This window comes from Argopecten irradians, chromosome 2 (genome assembly GCF_041381155.1).
Source record: "Argopecten irradians isolate NY chromosome 2, Ai_NY, whole genome shotgun sequence".
Lineage (NCBI taxonomy): Eukaryota > Metazoa > Mollusca > Bivalvia > Pectinida > Pectinidae > Argopecten > Argopecten irradians.
In genome coordinates, this window is record NC_091135.1 from 4,986,738 (window position 1) to 5,003,022 (window position 16,285).

Here is a 16,285-nt window from a genome sequence, read left to right on the forward strand (position 1 = left end):
TCAGTTCAAAATTATTACAGTGGATATTTCAATGTAATAAGCATATGTTATCTTAACTTGAATTGCTACATTCAATTCAAACAATTTATTTCTTAACCATCTCAACTATACAAAAATCTTGATTTGCTGTCCATTTCTTTAACAAATGATCAAAAATACTTGGAAGTACAAACAAAGAACTCCTGCCAGTAATATTTCCTTGTAACAGTCTCAGATCATACATGTAGACCTTAATTCAAAAGAAAAATTCTTCAAAAATATTTTTAATTGCTCAAACTCTTATCATTTAAAAGTAAAATGAAGCTGTGGTTAGTTATAGCTAAACGCTACCTCATCAAGACGTTGGAAAAGCAATCATTGACATATGACGTTGTCTAAAATTCCATCATAGGAAGGAGGGACTTATATTTTGTAGAGGGTTTAAGACATGATAAGTTGGCACCAAGGTGTATGACAAATGTCCAGACTGAATGAAATTTGGTTGTATAAGCATTAGATATTCATATGATGTGGAATATGTGTCAAAATTACTGTAGTGACCAGGTTAGTGTAGACTGTGAACATCGGCAGCATGGACTAGAAACTAAAGTTTCCCTTCATTTGCAGTCAAGTTATACCATGAGTCCAAAGTAAACTGGAGGGAAATAATTCACGTGTATCAGAATGTCACACATGTACACACACATCATTACCAAACATTTACATCCGACGGTTTACATACATTTTTTGTATGTACCAGCACTGGTCGATGACTTCTATAAATAGGGTGATACGAATGACATCCACTCATTCAAAATTTCAGTTATTTATCTAGAAAAATACAAGTAGATGATTAAACATTGACCTATGTATTGATTTAAGGTGGACATGCAAGAAGCTATCTTTAAAATATTTTTTTAATTGAGCATGATTTTGAAGCTAGTACCATCAATCTAAGGGAAGTAACCTCTCAAATATTAGAATGGAAGTTAATAATTTCCTGTACCACTAGCACTCAGCAATTTAAATATTAATTATGTTTACATTGTATGTACTTGTTGGATGTCATTGGTTGCTAATTTGTTTCTTGAGCTTCTTTCCATCACCACACAAATTGGCACATGATTAAAAAAAAAATGATACAACTGTAACAAGTGGAGAGAAAATGTAGAGGCCAGACCTTTAGTCCTGTCCTGCTACATAATACTATACAAAACACCAACAAACCAAAGCTATTGTGAGAAAAATAAATATCACCCATGCAAAATACTTTTGATTACAGTGCTTCCTGTTAAATTAAACTTTGAAATGGACAATATATATACATGTATTCATTTTGTTATATTTAATCTAAAGAAATGAAGTTCTCAATCTGGTCTGTTTCTATATCTATAATGAATATTGAAATTTAAATTGCTGCTGAACCACACACACTTTTTTATTGATGAAGGCAATAGAGTCTTGTGAATTACATAAATGATGGATATGGTGATACAATGATATAATCCAATTAATGTAATGCATTCTCTTCAAAATCACAACCAGTGATGTTCATTCTCTCAACTTAAATACTCAGATGTCAAGAAAGTACTCATTATATTTTACACAAATTGAACATTGGGAAAAGCACTGTTACAAACTTATTAATATGTATAATAAAAACACAATAAATTAGAAGACCCAAATGTTACAACATAATGATCTATCTCTCCAAGATGCAAGTGATTTTGAAAAAAAAAATCTTTAGATAACATGCACTTGATACATATATTCTATCGACTGTAAAAATCTAGAGCACATGTGTATTGCACAGATTATTTAGTGTCGGTACCATGTCTGGATAAACTATAGAGCTAACATATTGCCTCTTCTGTCACCTATCACTAGGATGTTTATTATCTACCATCTATTATCAACACTTTACATTGACATATTATGCCTGTGATTTGGTATCTGAAATGTGTTTCTCCTTTTAAACACTAAATGTTTCACCTAAATGCACACACAGTCTGAAGACATGAAATTACCAATGCATAAACATATAAGTCTTTGTCTCATCCTCGAACTACTCCTATACAAAAGTTCCGGCTTAACAATCTCTACACCCATAGGTCATAGATGAAATGAAGGCAGCTCTCTATTATATATATAGGGAAAAAATTTGCGACCAATCCACAGGCTAGCATAGATTTCCTTTAACAATATGAGCGAGAGCGACGCCTAACATAACAAGCCGACACAGTCACCACAGTGAGTATGAACTAAAATAACCTGTTTCTATTCTGTTGCCTCCAGGAGTTTACTATGAGATATCCATGGGTTGATAAGAGATTGTAACGTGATCCGGAACCCCCTGGAATACGAGGATGATGGTCAAATTGAGACAAGTTGTTGTATGGAAATTTAACTGCAAGCCAAGATGCAAGACTCAAGACTGTTAATATCAGAACAACCAAAAATATCACATAGTATGATGAATTATAAAATATGCCCATAATTTACAAGAGTAATCTTGATTTGGATTAACGATGGCTAAGATCATGATCAATCGTATGCCTCTCTCACATCAATACACATATGTTTCTGTGAGAGCTTTTGTTTTACAAAATAAAGTCTTTTGAGCTGAGGAGATAATTCACACTCTTCCAGGATGATTGTCACACGTGATGACTGAATTATGATCATGTGGGTAGTGAATTTGACATGTCTTTTCCCCAGGTGTTAAGAAACTTTAAATAATTCACAGATCCAGTATCCTCTATCCACATGTGTGACATGTCATTCCTATCTGCTGAGATTTAATCATTAATTTGGATAGTCTAACATGTTTCTCTGTAGCCAGCCATACACCAGAAGAGCATGGTAATCTGATCTGGAACCGACTGGGCATCAAACAGCGACCCTTGGTGAGTCAGAATATGTCTAACTGATAACCAGGCATCATCGTCACATCAGCAAGGACCAACATGTACAATGCAATATAATCCTATCAGGCAGGACCATACATCTGATCAGGACAGGGGACCATACATCCTGGAAGGGACCCTACGTCTGCTGTTAAACTCTATGACATGTAATACATTAACATTAATTCTGTCTTTTTTTATCGATCAGTCCCATCGCGACCGTTTTTTACGTTTGTTGCTAGGTTCCTCTGAGGATTCTTGGGGTGGAGGATTTCGCGTCGCGTTCAGCGGCTCTAAAATATGTCCTGTTTTCTGTGGTACTATATTATCAGCAGCTGCCACAAAGTTGGATCTGAACTGGGCCTACAAAATATCACAAAACATGATAAAAGTCAGATGTATATCTAATATCACTGGGTGACAAGTGGGTGAGAGGAAGAGAGGAAGGGGAATGCATTTAAAAGAAGATGAAATAGAACTTCATCTTTAAAATCAAACATAAGATTTTCAAATCAATTCAAATTCAATTAGTTTATTTTACATTAATTAATGGTCTAATAACAAAATCTAATAATTTTATTACTAATTGATCATGAGATTAATAGCTAAATAATTTCAAAAGAACATTTATTATTTGATAAAGATTAAGAGATTCTGCTAGAGAAAGGTTTTACTTACAGAGAAGGCTTGTTTCATGGGCAGACCATGCGATCACTCTGAGGGACCGGCTGGATGTACCCACTCCTCGGAAACTAGCCATACTGGTCGAGTCTTGGGTTCTATGGTTACACTGGATAGGACACAAGGGAGATAACTCTATTACAACTTATATAGTTTTTAAAGATTTAGTCTCAAAATCACTAATCAACATGTAATAAAATCAATAGTACTCAAAGTACTGCAAATACAACGCAGCAGAAAACAGAAATATAGAATGAACATCCAAATCTGAATTTCCAAAAATCTAAATAAAATAAACCAATATTATGAAGACTTTAATATCAAATTATTTCAATGAACATTCAACTGGGATCACAGAAAAAAAAAAAAAAAAAAAATAATTACATATGTTTTTGTTTGACATTTTTTCTTAAATTAAAGTTCCTACACAAGAAAATTACAAAGAAAACAAGTCTTTCATTAAAATGAGATTTTTATCCTTAATATACTCTTGTTTCCTTATAGTTGCCACATACACTTATTTTGGTAAAACCATGCACATAGTGAGGGCAGCCCTATAAGTTATTTTGCCTTTACCCTCAGATCTGTGTTTATACATTCGTTAAATACATTATTTTAAAGTACACAAAAAGGGCATATGATTAGTTTACTTTAAAACTCTTATTGTCTACTAAGCCTTAGAATAGTAAGTCTAATTATGCGACAAATTATCATTAACAAGAGATCTTATCTGTAAGATTGGGACTGAGGATTTCACCAGCAGGCAACATTTGGGCTGTGTATTATATATTAACACACCTGGTGTAATTCTATACCACTACTCTGTGTATTCTAACCAATCAGAAGGCAGTCTTCCGCATGACATACTGATTGCGGCCCAAAGGTATTATTATTCACATGAATAAGGGAATTTATGTAATGGAAGTTTATGAATCTGAATTGTTTCAAGAGAGTCAACCACTAGATGTCTTGTGCTGGGGCAAGTCCATACTCAGTTCTACCACATTATCGGTAAACCGAAATAGCATTAATTACAAACGCTAGTCGCGTTGTATTAATAATATTTTTTTTTAAAAGGTCGTTATATTTATAATTATCATTTCAACCAATTAACAGAAGTCATTATTATATTGTCTGTGATAATGTACTTTTTTTGAGACAAAATCTGCATACAAAATATGATCGCAACAGATCTCTTAAATCTGGCTCAATTTTTTCCCCCAAATAAAGTCACTTACTGATTCTGCTCCTAACCCTGGTCGTTCTTTGAAGCCTAGACCTTTGCCTCCAACATTGAGTTTCTTTCCTTTTCCTTGCTTGAATCTGCTTTTATTAAACCATGGATTCTACAAAGTACAAATAAAGAGGGCGATAAAGAAACATTTTTCAATATGGTTATTTATTTATTTAAAATTAAAAGTTTGAATTTATGCCAATGTATATGAAAACTTTTTCAGCAAAGAAGGTATTAGCAGGACACAGTTCTAAACAATGGAACAAATTCATGTACCATGTGATACCCGATAACGTTTGTGCGGGACTTGTATCTCCAGAATGGTGATGGGAGGCAACTCTTTGAAATCTTCCAGCGCGAAAATGACGTGTGTGGAGGATAAGCATCTTTTAACGTCATTCCATTTAACCATTAGTTCCACACGTTAACGTTATCAAAGTATCGCGTAGTATGTGAATTAGCCTCATTCTGATCTGATTACTACTAGTGGTATGTATATGTAAGTGACCAACATACCTGCAGTGCTAGGTCCATCAGGGCTTTAGGTACATATTGATTGGCCACCTCCATGTTTCTCACAAGAGGACCAGCAAAGTCTTTGTCTTTTTCCGTCAGCAGCGTATACGCATAGCCCTTCTCACCTGGTTAAAAAATACAAATTGATAATTGTACAGGTATACTGTAAATAACTTTATTTTTGTGAGATACAATTTTCACACAATTTTTGCTAAAGATCACTAACGCAAATTCAAGATGAAGTGGTATTAAAACAGTAACAGGCAATTGTGATATATCTTAATTTCAGAAAAACTTAAAGCTGATTTCATTCAAATATTCACACACATAACACACAGATATCACCACTGACCATTCAAGACACAAGATTATAAAGATCTAATATATCTACAAGTTACTATGACTTTCTGTACCTGCTCTGCCTGTACGTCCTATCCTGTGTGTATGTGTGTCGATGTCCCGAGCTACATCGTAGTTCACCACAGTCCTAATGTAGGGAATGTCAAGACCTCGAGCTGGAAACAACAATACACAAATTTTAACTATTATAATGAAGCCATGGACATTTCAAATATACACAATTACTGATCATATCAATCTCATTAAATTAGACTTGTAATTCCGCTCCACGATGATGCTCTACATTACGCTCCCCAATACAAGATTAAACAACGCCTTGTACTGTTTTGTTAGCCACTTCAGCGTCCTGGCCTAATAGATTCTTTGGTGTGGTTTTGATTCTCTTAGAAGTATAAACTGCTAACAGTATGTCCCGAGATGTTCCGACATTTTAGAACTAGGGGTCATGCTTAGGTGACCCCAAACCGGGGTGTTGTTAGATCTGGTTTTGAAGCATAACAAAGAGCATCATAGTGGAGCGGAATTATAATTCTAGTTTTAATTAGATTTCAATGATATACAATTACAATAATTTATTTCTTCAGTTAATTAAATTATATACCAAGTTGTAATCTTTTTAAGTTGATAGGTGATTTTTAGTGGTTAGTAAATTACAGACAGCAACATGCTTAATTGAAGCAAAGCTCTCATATAATCCTCAAAAATGCAGGGGTTACTATCACTGTTGTTATATCCAACCCTCAACAAGGAAAACTGTAAGCACTTCAGCGGAGTAAATAACTGACCAATCACATGCCTGTATAAGAGATTTTCTTTGAAGATTACAAGAGATGTGATATCCCAAATTTAAATCCATACAGTGTATTGTTGTTCAATTATTTTTGATGGTAGGTTCAACAATGATCAGACTAACTGCCTCATCTGTTATCAGCCCCATTAGAGCCTTCGGTTTTACTATGGATATAGTCGTTCTTCAGGTTGGATATTACGACAGCGTGATAGTAACCCATGGACAATATCGAGGAATATCTAACTCATCATGTTACCAAATTATCAATTATATACCTGCAACAATCTGTGGCGACCCAGGATGGGCAAATCTCCCTTACGTTTGAAATGCTGAGTGCATGATCTCGTTTCTCTCGACCTGTCCCCTATCACCATGGAGAAGGCCCACTGAAATAAACATTCATTCATACAGGATTACGCCGAAATCTCCTCCTTTATACAAGGGCCTTATTATATGTCCCTATTTATCTTATGAGTTTTATCTCTTCGTAAAAGTTCATAATTTTCAAGAGCACAAACAAAAAATTTACTACGAATCTAAAAATTTTGAACAGTCTTGATAACATTCTCTATTATATATAAAATTTAAACAAAGGCTTGGAAACATACACTATAATATACAAATTTCACTTTTTTTTTATTTGTATCTTTTCCCGCAAGATAAAACCCATCAATATTATCATTTCAGTATCTTGAGACAGCATATTTATAGCGCATTGGATTCACCAGTATAGCTCAGGACAGAGTAAGTTAAACCTGAAAAAGTCATACAACGTATCAACAATGTAAAAATTAGTTACTTATACATTAGACAATCTCTCTTGTCCTTGTAATTTGTATTGAGCTAAATCTTTCTCTGAGTATTTGAATTCGACTGTGCCGAATATAAGAACACTACCCGACCTTGGGAAAAATGAGTGCAATGTTTAATAATCTGAGGAAAATATGGATAAATACCGGTACTATTGTCCTCCCTATAAAAACTAGTATGATATTACTAGTGGCTGCCCGCGTTCACCGGTATATTGGGGTATAGCAATGCAACGCAACCTAAAAAATACATTGTACCTGTCGACAACAGTGTTTACCTGTACCAGGTTTTTTTACCGATATATATTACCTGGTATCATAATTTCATTCAATTCTGATATAATTAAAATGTTCCTTCTCATTAAAAACAAACCAGCAAGTTGAGTATTTAGTTCTTCCCATTTACCCGATAATATGAAGCCATGTGGGTATCCCTTTCGTTTTCACATCGATTCAGATGTCGGTCAAATGTTTGTAACTAACGTGTATAAATGTTTCAAATGATTCAAACATTTGCATGACGTTGAATATAAACAAGAGGCCCAGAGGGCCTGTATCGCTCCTCACCTGGTTTGTAATGTCATGTTCTGAATACAGGTTCATTATTTCTTTTCTGAAGGAATTTGAATATTTACCTCTTATTTCCCTATTGGGCCCCGCCCCACCTGCCCCCCGGGGGTCAAAGCCAAAATTTATACAAGTTCTGTTCCCCTTCCCCCAAGGATGTTTGTGGCCAAATTTGGTTACAATCCATGTAGAACTCTAGGACAAGTAGCGATTTATAGGATTTACCTCTATTTCCCCTATTGGGCCCCGCCCCTCCTGCCCCCGGGGGGTCAGAGCCAAAATTTATACAAGTTCTGTTCCCCTTCCCCCAAGGATGTTTGTGGCCAAATTTGGTTACAATCCATGTAGAACTCTAGGACAAGTAGCGATTTATAGGATTTACCTCTATGTACGACCCTATTGGGAGCCCCAGTGCCCCTCCTATGCCCCCGGGGGGGCAGAGCCAAAATTTATATACAAGTTTCTCGTTCCCCTTCCCCCAAGGGACTATGTGGCCAACATATGCTTTACCAATCCCTGTAGAAGCTCTAGGACAAATAGCGGTTTTATAGGAATTTACCTCTATTACCCCTATTGGGCCCCGCCCCTCCTGCCCCTGGGGAGGGTCATAGCCCAAAATTTAATACAAGATCTGTATCCCCCATCCCCCAATTGATGTTTTGTAGCCAATTTGTTATACAATCCCATGTATCGAACTCTAGGACACTAGTAGCCGATAATCTAGGATTTTACCTCTATTTTCCCTAGTGGTTCCCGCCCCTCCTGCCCCTGGGGGTCAGAGCCAAAAGTTATACAAGTTCTCAGTTGCCCGTCCCCCAAGGATGTTTTAGGCCAAATTTGGTTTGTACAATCCCATGCAGCAAACTTTAGGACAACGTAAGCTACTTCTATAAGTGAATTACCTCTACATACACCAGTAACCTATATGGGGCTCCCGCCCCTCCAGCCCCAGGAGGTCAAGAGCCCAAAATTCTGTATACAAGTTTCTGTTCCCCTTCCCCCAAGGAAGTTTGTGGAGCCAATTTTTGGTTACAAGTCATGCAGAACTCTAGGAACACAAGCTAGCAATTTATAGGATTTACCTCTATTTCCACTATTGCCCCGCCCCTCCTGACCCAGGGGTCGTCAGAGCCAAATCTTATACAAGTCTCTGTTTCCCTGTTGCCCCCAGGATATTTGTAGGCCACATTTTGGTTACAACTACCATGCAGAACTCTAGGACGAACGTAGCGCGTTTTATAGGAATTTACCTTTATTTATCCTCTATTCGGGACCCAGCCCCTACCTTGCCCCGGGGCGTCCAGAGCCAAATTTATACCAAGGTACTGTTCCACCTTATCACCCAAGGATGTAAGTGGGCCAAATTTGGTTACAATCAATCCATGCAGTAACCTCCTAGGACAGAGTAGCGATTATAGGATTTAATTTTAGCCTCTATTACCCTCTAGTTGGGCCCCGCCCCTCCGCTGCCCCGGGGGGTTCAGAGCCAAAATTTTATAAACAAGTTCTGTTCCCCTTCCGCAGGATTTTGTGGCCAAGATTGGTGACAATCCATGCAGAACTCTAGGACAATGGGCGATTTATAGGATTTACCTCTAATTCCCCTATTGGCCCCGCCCCTCCAGCCCCTTGCCTAGCAGGGAATCAGAGCCAAAATATTATACAATTCGTTTCCCCTTCCCCCAGGATGTGTGAGCCAAAATTGTTTACAATCCATGCAGAACTCTAGGACAAGTAGCGATTCATATAATTAACTTACCTCTATTTCCCCCTATTGGGCCCCGCCCCTCCTGTGCCCCTGATGGAGTTCAGAGCCAAAATTTAGTATAACAAGTTCTGTTGTCCCCTTCCCCCCAAGGTATGTTTGGTGTGCCAAATTTGGTTACAATTCCATGCAAGAACTCTAGGACAAGTAGCGCATTTATAGAATTTTCACCTCTATTTCCCCTATTGGGCCCCCGCCCCGTCCTGCCGGCCCCGGGGGGTCAGAGCCAAAATTTAACATAATACAAGTTCTGTTCCCCCTTTCCCCCAAGGATGATTTTGTGGCCCAAATTTGGTTACAATCCATGTACAGAACTCTAGGACAAGTAGCGATTTAATAGGATTTACCTCTATTTGCCCCTATTTGGGCCCCGCTCCCTCCTGTCCCCCAGGGGGGGGTCAGAGCCAAAATTTTATACAAGTTCTGTTCTCCCCCCCTGTTCCCCCAAGGGATGTTTTGTGGCCAAATTTGGTTACAATCCCAGGTAGAAACTCTAGGACAAGTAGCGATTTATAGGATTTACCTCTATTACCCCTAATGGGGGTGGGGCGGCCCCGCTCCTGTAGATTGGGCCCTTGTCCTCCTTGCCGAGGCCCCCTCGGAGTGGGTCAGAGGGGCTAAAATTTATTATACAAGTGTCTGTATCCCCCTTCTCTGTTCCCATCCCCCCAAGATGTTTGTGGCCAAATTTTTGGTTACAATCCATGCAGAACTCTAGGACAAGTAGCGATTTATAGGATTTACCTCTAATTTTTTTTTATTTTTCCCCTATGGGGGTGCCCCGCCCCTTGACCAGGGGCAGGCCCCCCCCGCCCTCACAGGCCCCCCCCGGGGGGTCAGGAGAGCCAAAATTATATACAACTTCTGTTCCCCTTACCCCAGCACCCTTTGGGCCCGCCAAGGATTTGTTTTGTGGCCAAACTTTGGTTACAATCCATGTAGAACTCTAGGACATGCTAGCGATTTATAGGATGTACCTCTATTTTCCCCTTCCCCAATTGGGGGGGAGTGGGGCCCCGCCCCTCTCCCACCTGCGGATGGTTTGGGTGGTCCTGCCCTCCCTGGCCCCCTGGGGGGTCAGAGCCAAAATTTATACAAGTTCCTGTTCCCCTTCCCCCAAGGAATATGGTGGTGTGGCCAAATATTTGGAGTTACAATCCATGTAGAACTCTAGGACAAGTAGCGAATTTATAGGATGTACCCAATATTTCCCCTATTGCGGGCCCCGCCCCTTAACCTGCCCCTGGGGGGGTCAGAGCCAAAATTTATACAAGTTCTGTTCCCCTTCCCCCAAGGATATTTGTGGCCAAATTTTGGTTTTTTTTATTTTTTTACAATTCCATTGATAGAACTCTAGGACAAGTAGCGATTTATAGGATTTTACCTCTATTACCCCTATTACGGTCCCCGGTATGCGGTACGGGTGGGGCCCCGCCCCGCCCCCTCCTGCCCCAGGGGGGTCATAGGCCAAAATTTTATACAAGTTTCTGTTCCCCTCTCACCCAAGGATGTTTGTGGCCAAATTTTTGGTCACAATCCATGTGGAACTTTATGACTAGTAGCGAAGATTTTCAAATCAAATGTTGACGGACGGACGACGGACGGACGGACTGACTGAGGACGACTGAGACGGACGGAGGATTGGAAGGAACTTGACGGACGGACGTGGACGACGGACGCCGCGCCATGACACTAAGCTCCACCGGCCCTTCGGGCCAGGTAGAGCTAACAATATGACATTAGGCTATAGTATTCAGGAAATATTATCAAGAAGCTAGATTCGCTCCATCAATCAACAATACGAAACCGGAATATATAATTCTAACTAAACACAATTTAAGGCCCGGTGAAATGACACATGGCTGCAGGGATTTTGCCAAGCTATTTTCATTCAGGCTTCATCGTACCGCCGCCCCGCCGGCCATTTTTCGTCAGATTTCCTACACACGTGTCAAAACAACACACGACTGCCAAGCAAGCCGATCAGAACCAGACCCTTTGAAGTTTAAATCACGATCATAAGCTTCTATTTTGCCAAGGACAATTGTATGTCTAAATTTGTTCATTATTTAGGTTCAAAAGTGTAAATATTTGCAGACACTATCATCATGTTTAGTTTATTGCATTATTAGGTTACAATCGCGTCTGTATCCCTAGCGTTTTCACAAACAGACTCGTATTTTTTTAAAACAAGAACCTCACATTTGAACATTTTTTGTTACTCAACAACAGGGTTTCAAATCGATGTAAAACTACATATCATAGCACTGTATGTTTGTATAATGTAAAGGGTGTTTTTTATTATGGAATACATACAAAATAGACACCACATATGTTAAGGTCAAAATATTGCAATACATATCACAATACAGTTGTGGTTTGTAATCGCAATATATCGTGGTACGCTTCTTTGCTGTATCGCGGCAGCCCTAATGATTACAATATAAAAAAAAAAAAACCAGATGAATTTTTATGATTTTATATGGTTTTAACGTCCTGTCCCTGATCATGTAAGGACGTGCCAGGTTTGTTGTGGAGTACCTGGAGAAAAACCACCGACCAGCGGTCAGTACCTGGCAACTGCCCCACATGGTATTCAAACTCGCAACCCAGAGGTGGAGGGCTTGTGGTAATATGTCGAGACATCTTATTATTATTCTTAAATGATTATTTTTGATTGGTTTTAGTTTTTTTCTAGACAGTCAACTTTGCACTATTCAGATAAAAAAAACATACTTGAGGTAAATCTGACGAGGTTTTTGACGAGCCACGTCCACTTGGCAGGTCCAGCTGGTAATACTTCTATATACTGTGTTTACATCTTCATTAGCCTAGAAATTAATTAACATGGCTTATTTATTCATAAACATTTCAATTAAGACTTTATCCACGTGTCACTAAGCTCATGTTATTTTTGTTACTTGATTTATATGACATTAACAAGAATTGTAACATGACAATTGTAAATATTAAAGATGGCAAAACGAAATGTCTGTCTAGATAATTTCTTAAATCACATATTGAACATGCATATCTATCTTGGTGATGTTTGCATTCCTTTCCTTGGAAACTTGATGGAACTATTCTAATGATAGAGATTCATCCGTCTATAAATATCCATTCTCCCATTAATACTAATATATTTAATATTTACATCTACTATCCGAAAGCTTTCCTAGCCAACCCATCAATTACCTTTGATTACAAAACTTGTCACCACTTGGATGGATACCTCAAGCTTATGGACATGTTTAATTGTTGACCATGTTTAGTGTTTCAACTACATTCATTATCCATTATTTTTCTCAAAACATCTAGTAAAAACATATAGGTATTTAACAAGTTCTTCTCTAATTTTTACCTAGCACAACACTATACACCCATCATCTTATATCTAAGATTGACAGCTCAAAACTGCTAAGATTACCAACAACCTGGCCCCAGTTTCATGAACATTTCCTCAAATTTAAGGAATCCCTTAACTTAAAATTTTCCATTGGAAAGCATTACAGATTTTAAGGAATGCTCCTTAACTTAAGATTTTCCCTTAACTTTTGTAATGCATTTTTATGGGGAAATATAAGTTAAGGAATTCCTTAAAGTTAAGGAATGTTCATGAAATTGGGTCCTGTACCCAATATAACTGCTCCTTAAATTAAATAATGTTCAACAAGACTTACCTCCCCTGCCTCTCCCTGAACCACCCTGATGGGATCAAGGAGTATGTCCCTAGCCAGGCGCTCCACCTTCTTCTTAAATGTAGCACTGAAGAGCAAAGCTGAAACCAACAAACCAAGTGACAATTAATACCAGGTAAATGACACAACTAAATCAAAGATATGTTTTTATTTCTCAGTAAATATTAAAGTAAATTATGTACTCTTATTTGTGAAATTATTTTCTTGTTATCACATCTGCATAAAATTAAACAAAATAATTGGTGTGCAAATAACACAACAATTCAATTTCTGTATTAATTTGATAACTAGACATCAACTTATAAAGATTTTATGTAAATTACAAATGAGAGGCTTACATTGTCGGTCCTTTCTTACATGGTTAGCTATTGATCGGACTTGAGGTTCTGGAACATGGTAAAAGAACAAAGCCATACAGTCATCAAACACTGAATTATGATAACTCTCTACAATTATGACATAAATACATATTTGAAATCTGCTGTTTTCAATATTTAACTGTTAATTTTTTCTTGTAATTTTCATCCCTAATAGATTTTTAATTTAGCACTTCTACTCCCCTCATAGCCCCATTTCCTTATTCTCAGAGGCTGCAATGGTGTAGTGATTGAGGCGTCCAGATATATTATCTCCAACGCTGGGTCACGAGTTAGAAACCCCTGTGGGGCAGTTCAGCCAGGTACTGACCACAGGTTACAGTTTTTTCTCGCAATACTCTGGCTTTCCTTTACCTCCTGAACATGGCATGTCCTTAAATAACCCTCGCGCTGTCGATAAGACGTTAAATCAAACCAAACCCTTTATCTTCCCCAGACCCTCTTCAGTAACATATTTATCTCTACTTACCAAATCCCATATCAAACATGCGATCTGCCTCATCATATACCAGATATGTAACACGCTGGAGGTTAGTTGATTTCTTCTTTATCAGGTCTATCAAACGACCCTGCAAATAACATGAAGAAATATTACAAATAATTACACTATAATGCCAAAAAGGTGTGAAAAAAGAATGATGTACATGGCTTTTTGTATGAACACAAACTACTATGGACAAATACATACTGCACATAATTTTGTGAAGAAAAAGTGAATCCATGAATCCTTATGTTATGACATTGACCCAAAACTGATCATTCAAACATCCTTGCAATCCCATGAGTCTGATTTTATTAACTGGGAGTAAAAGTATCTAATGGATGTCTAGCTACAGCGTTGGATATCATTCATCTATTGCAATCTCTGTTACTACCACATTTCAACACATACTTTTCTCTCTCCTTCCAACCCCAACCCTCCCTCGGAACTCTCTATCCCATAATTCAGAATAGGTGTAGCCACCATGATTTTGGCTCCCTCCTAAATATAACTTAGTCCCCAGATATAACCACTATATCCCCCCTCTCCCTCTAATTACCCAGTACACACCAGTGTAGCAAAGATAATTTCGGCTCCCTCCTGACATAGCTTTGTCCCAAGATATAACCACTATCCTCCCCTCCCCCTAATTACCCAGTACATACTAGCGTAGCAAAAATAAATTCGGCTCCCTCCTAATATAACTTTGTCCCCAGAATATAACCACTATATCCTCCCCTCCCACTAATTACCCAGTACACACCGGTGTAGCCCCTATAATTTCAGCCCCCTGCTGACACACACACCTTTGTCCCCAGATATAACCACTATATCCTCCCCTCCCTCTAATTACCCAGTACACACCGGTGTAGCCCCTATAATTTCAGCCCCCTGCTGACACACCTTTGTCCCCAGATATAACCACTATATCCTCCTCTCCCTCTAATTACCCAGTACATACTGGTGTAGCCCCTATAATTCCAGCTCCCTCCTGACACGCCTTTGTCCCCAGATATAACCACTATATCCTCCCCTCCCACTAATTACCCAGTACACACCGGTGTAGCCCCCTATAATTTCAGCCCCCTGCTGACACACACCTTTGTCCCCAGATATAACCACTATATCCTCCCCTCCCTCTAATTACCCAGTACACACCGGTGTAGCCCCTATAATTTCAGCCCCCTGCTGACACACCTTTGTCCCCAGATATAACCACTATATCCTCCTCTCCCTCTAATTACCCAGTACATACTGGTGTAGCCCCTATAATTCCAGCTCCCTCCTGACACGCCTTTGTCCCCAGATATAACCACTATATCCTCCCCCCCCCCTCTAATTACCCAGTACACACCGGTGTAGCCCTATAATTTCAGCCCCCTCCTGACACGCCTTTGTCCCCAGATATAACCATTATATCCTCCCTCCCACTAATAACCCAGTACACACCGGTGAAGTAATGATTATTTCGGTTCCCTCCTGACACGCCTTTGTCCCCAGATATAACCACTATATCCTCCCCTCCCACTAATTACCCAGTTACACACTGGTGTAGCCCCTATAATTTCAGCCCCCTGCTGACACACACCTTTGTCCCCAGATATAACCACTATATCCTCCCCTCCCTCTAATTACCCAGCATACACACCGGTGTAGCCCCTATAATTTCAGCCCCCTGCTGACACACCTTTGTCCCCAGATATAACCACTATATCCTCCCCTCCCTCTAATTACCCAGTACACACACCGGTGTAGCCACAATAATTTCAGCCCCCACCTGACACGCCTTTGTCCCCAGATGTAACCACTATATCCTCCTTCCCTTTAATTACCCAGTACACACCGGTGTAGCCACAATAATTTCAGTCCCCTGCTGACACGCCTTTGTCCCCAGATATAACCACTATATATCCTCCCCTCCCTCTAATTACCCAGTACATACTGTGTAGCCCCTATAATTCCAGCCCCCTCCTGACATGCCTTTGTCCCCAGATATAACCACTATATCCTCCCCTCCCTCTAATTACCCAGTACATACTGTGTAGCCCCTATACTTCCTTCCCAGCCCCCTCCTGACATGCCTTTATCCCCAGATATAACCACTAATATCCTCCCCTCCCTC

The 16,285-nt window shown here is 39.1% G+C and overlaps 1 protein-coding gene across 1 annotated transcript in view; it reads right to left on the reverse strand.

The window, feature by feature from the left end:
* Nucleotides 1-3,025: 3,025 nt before the first annotated feature.
* LOC138313707 (ATP-dependent RNA helicase DDX42-like) overlaps nt 3,026-16,285 on the reverse strand; it is a 32,544-nt gene continuing 19,284 nt past the window's right edge. The window contains 10 exon segments of the mRNA XM_069254045.1: nt 3,026-3,248; nt 3,564-3,581; nt 3,583-3,675; nt 4,805-4,912; nt 5,317-5,441; nt 5,730-5,858; nt 12,360-12,438; nt 13,288-13,385; nt 13,644-13,691; nt 14,152-14,251. Coding sequence (XP_069110146.1) covers nt 3,090-3,248; nt 3,564-3,581; nt 3,583-3,675; nt 4,805-4,912; nt 5,317-5,441; nt 5,730-5,858; nt 12,360-12,438; nt 13,288-13,385; nt 13,644-13,691; nt 14,152-14,251 — 957 coding nt within the window. The 3' untranslated portion in view covers nt 3,026-3,089.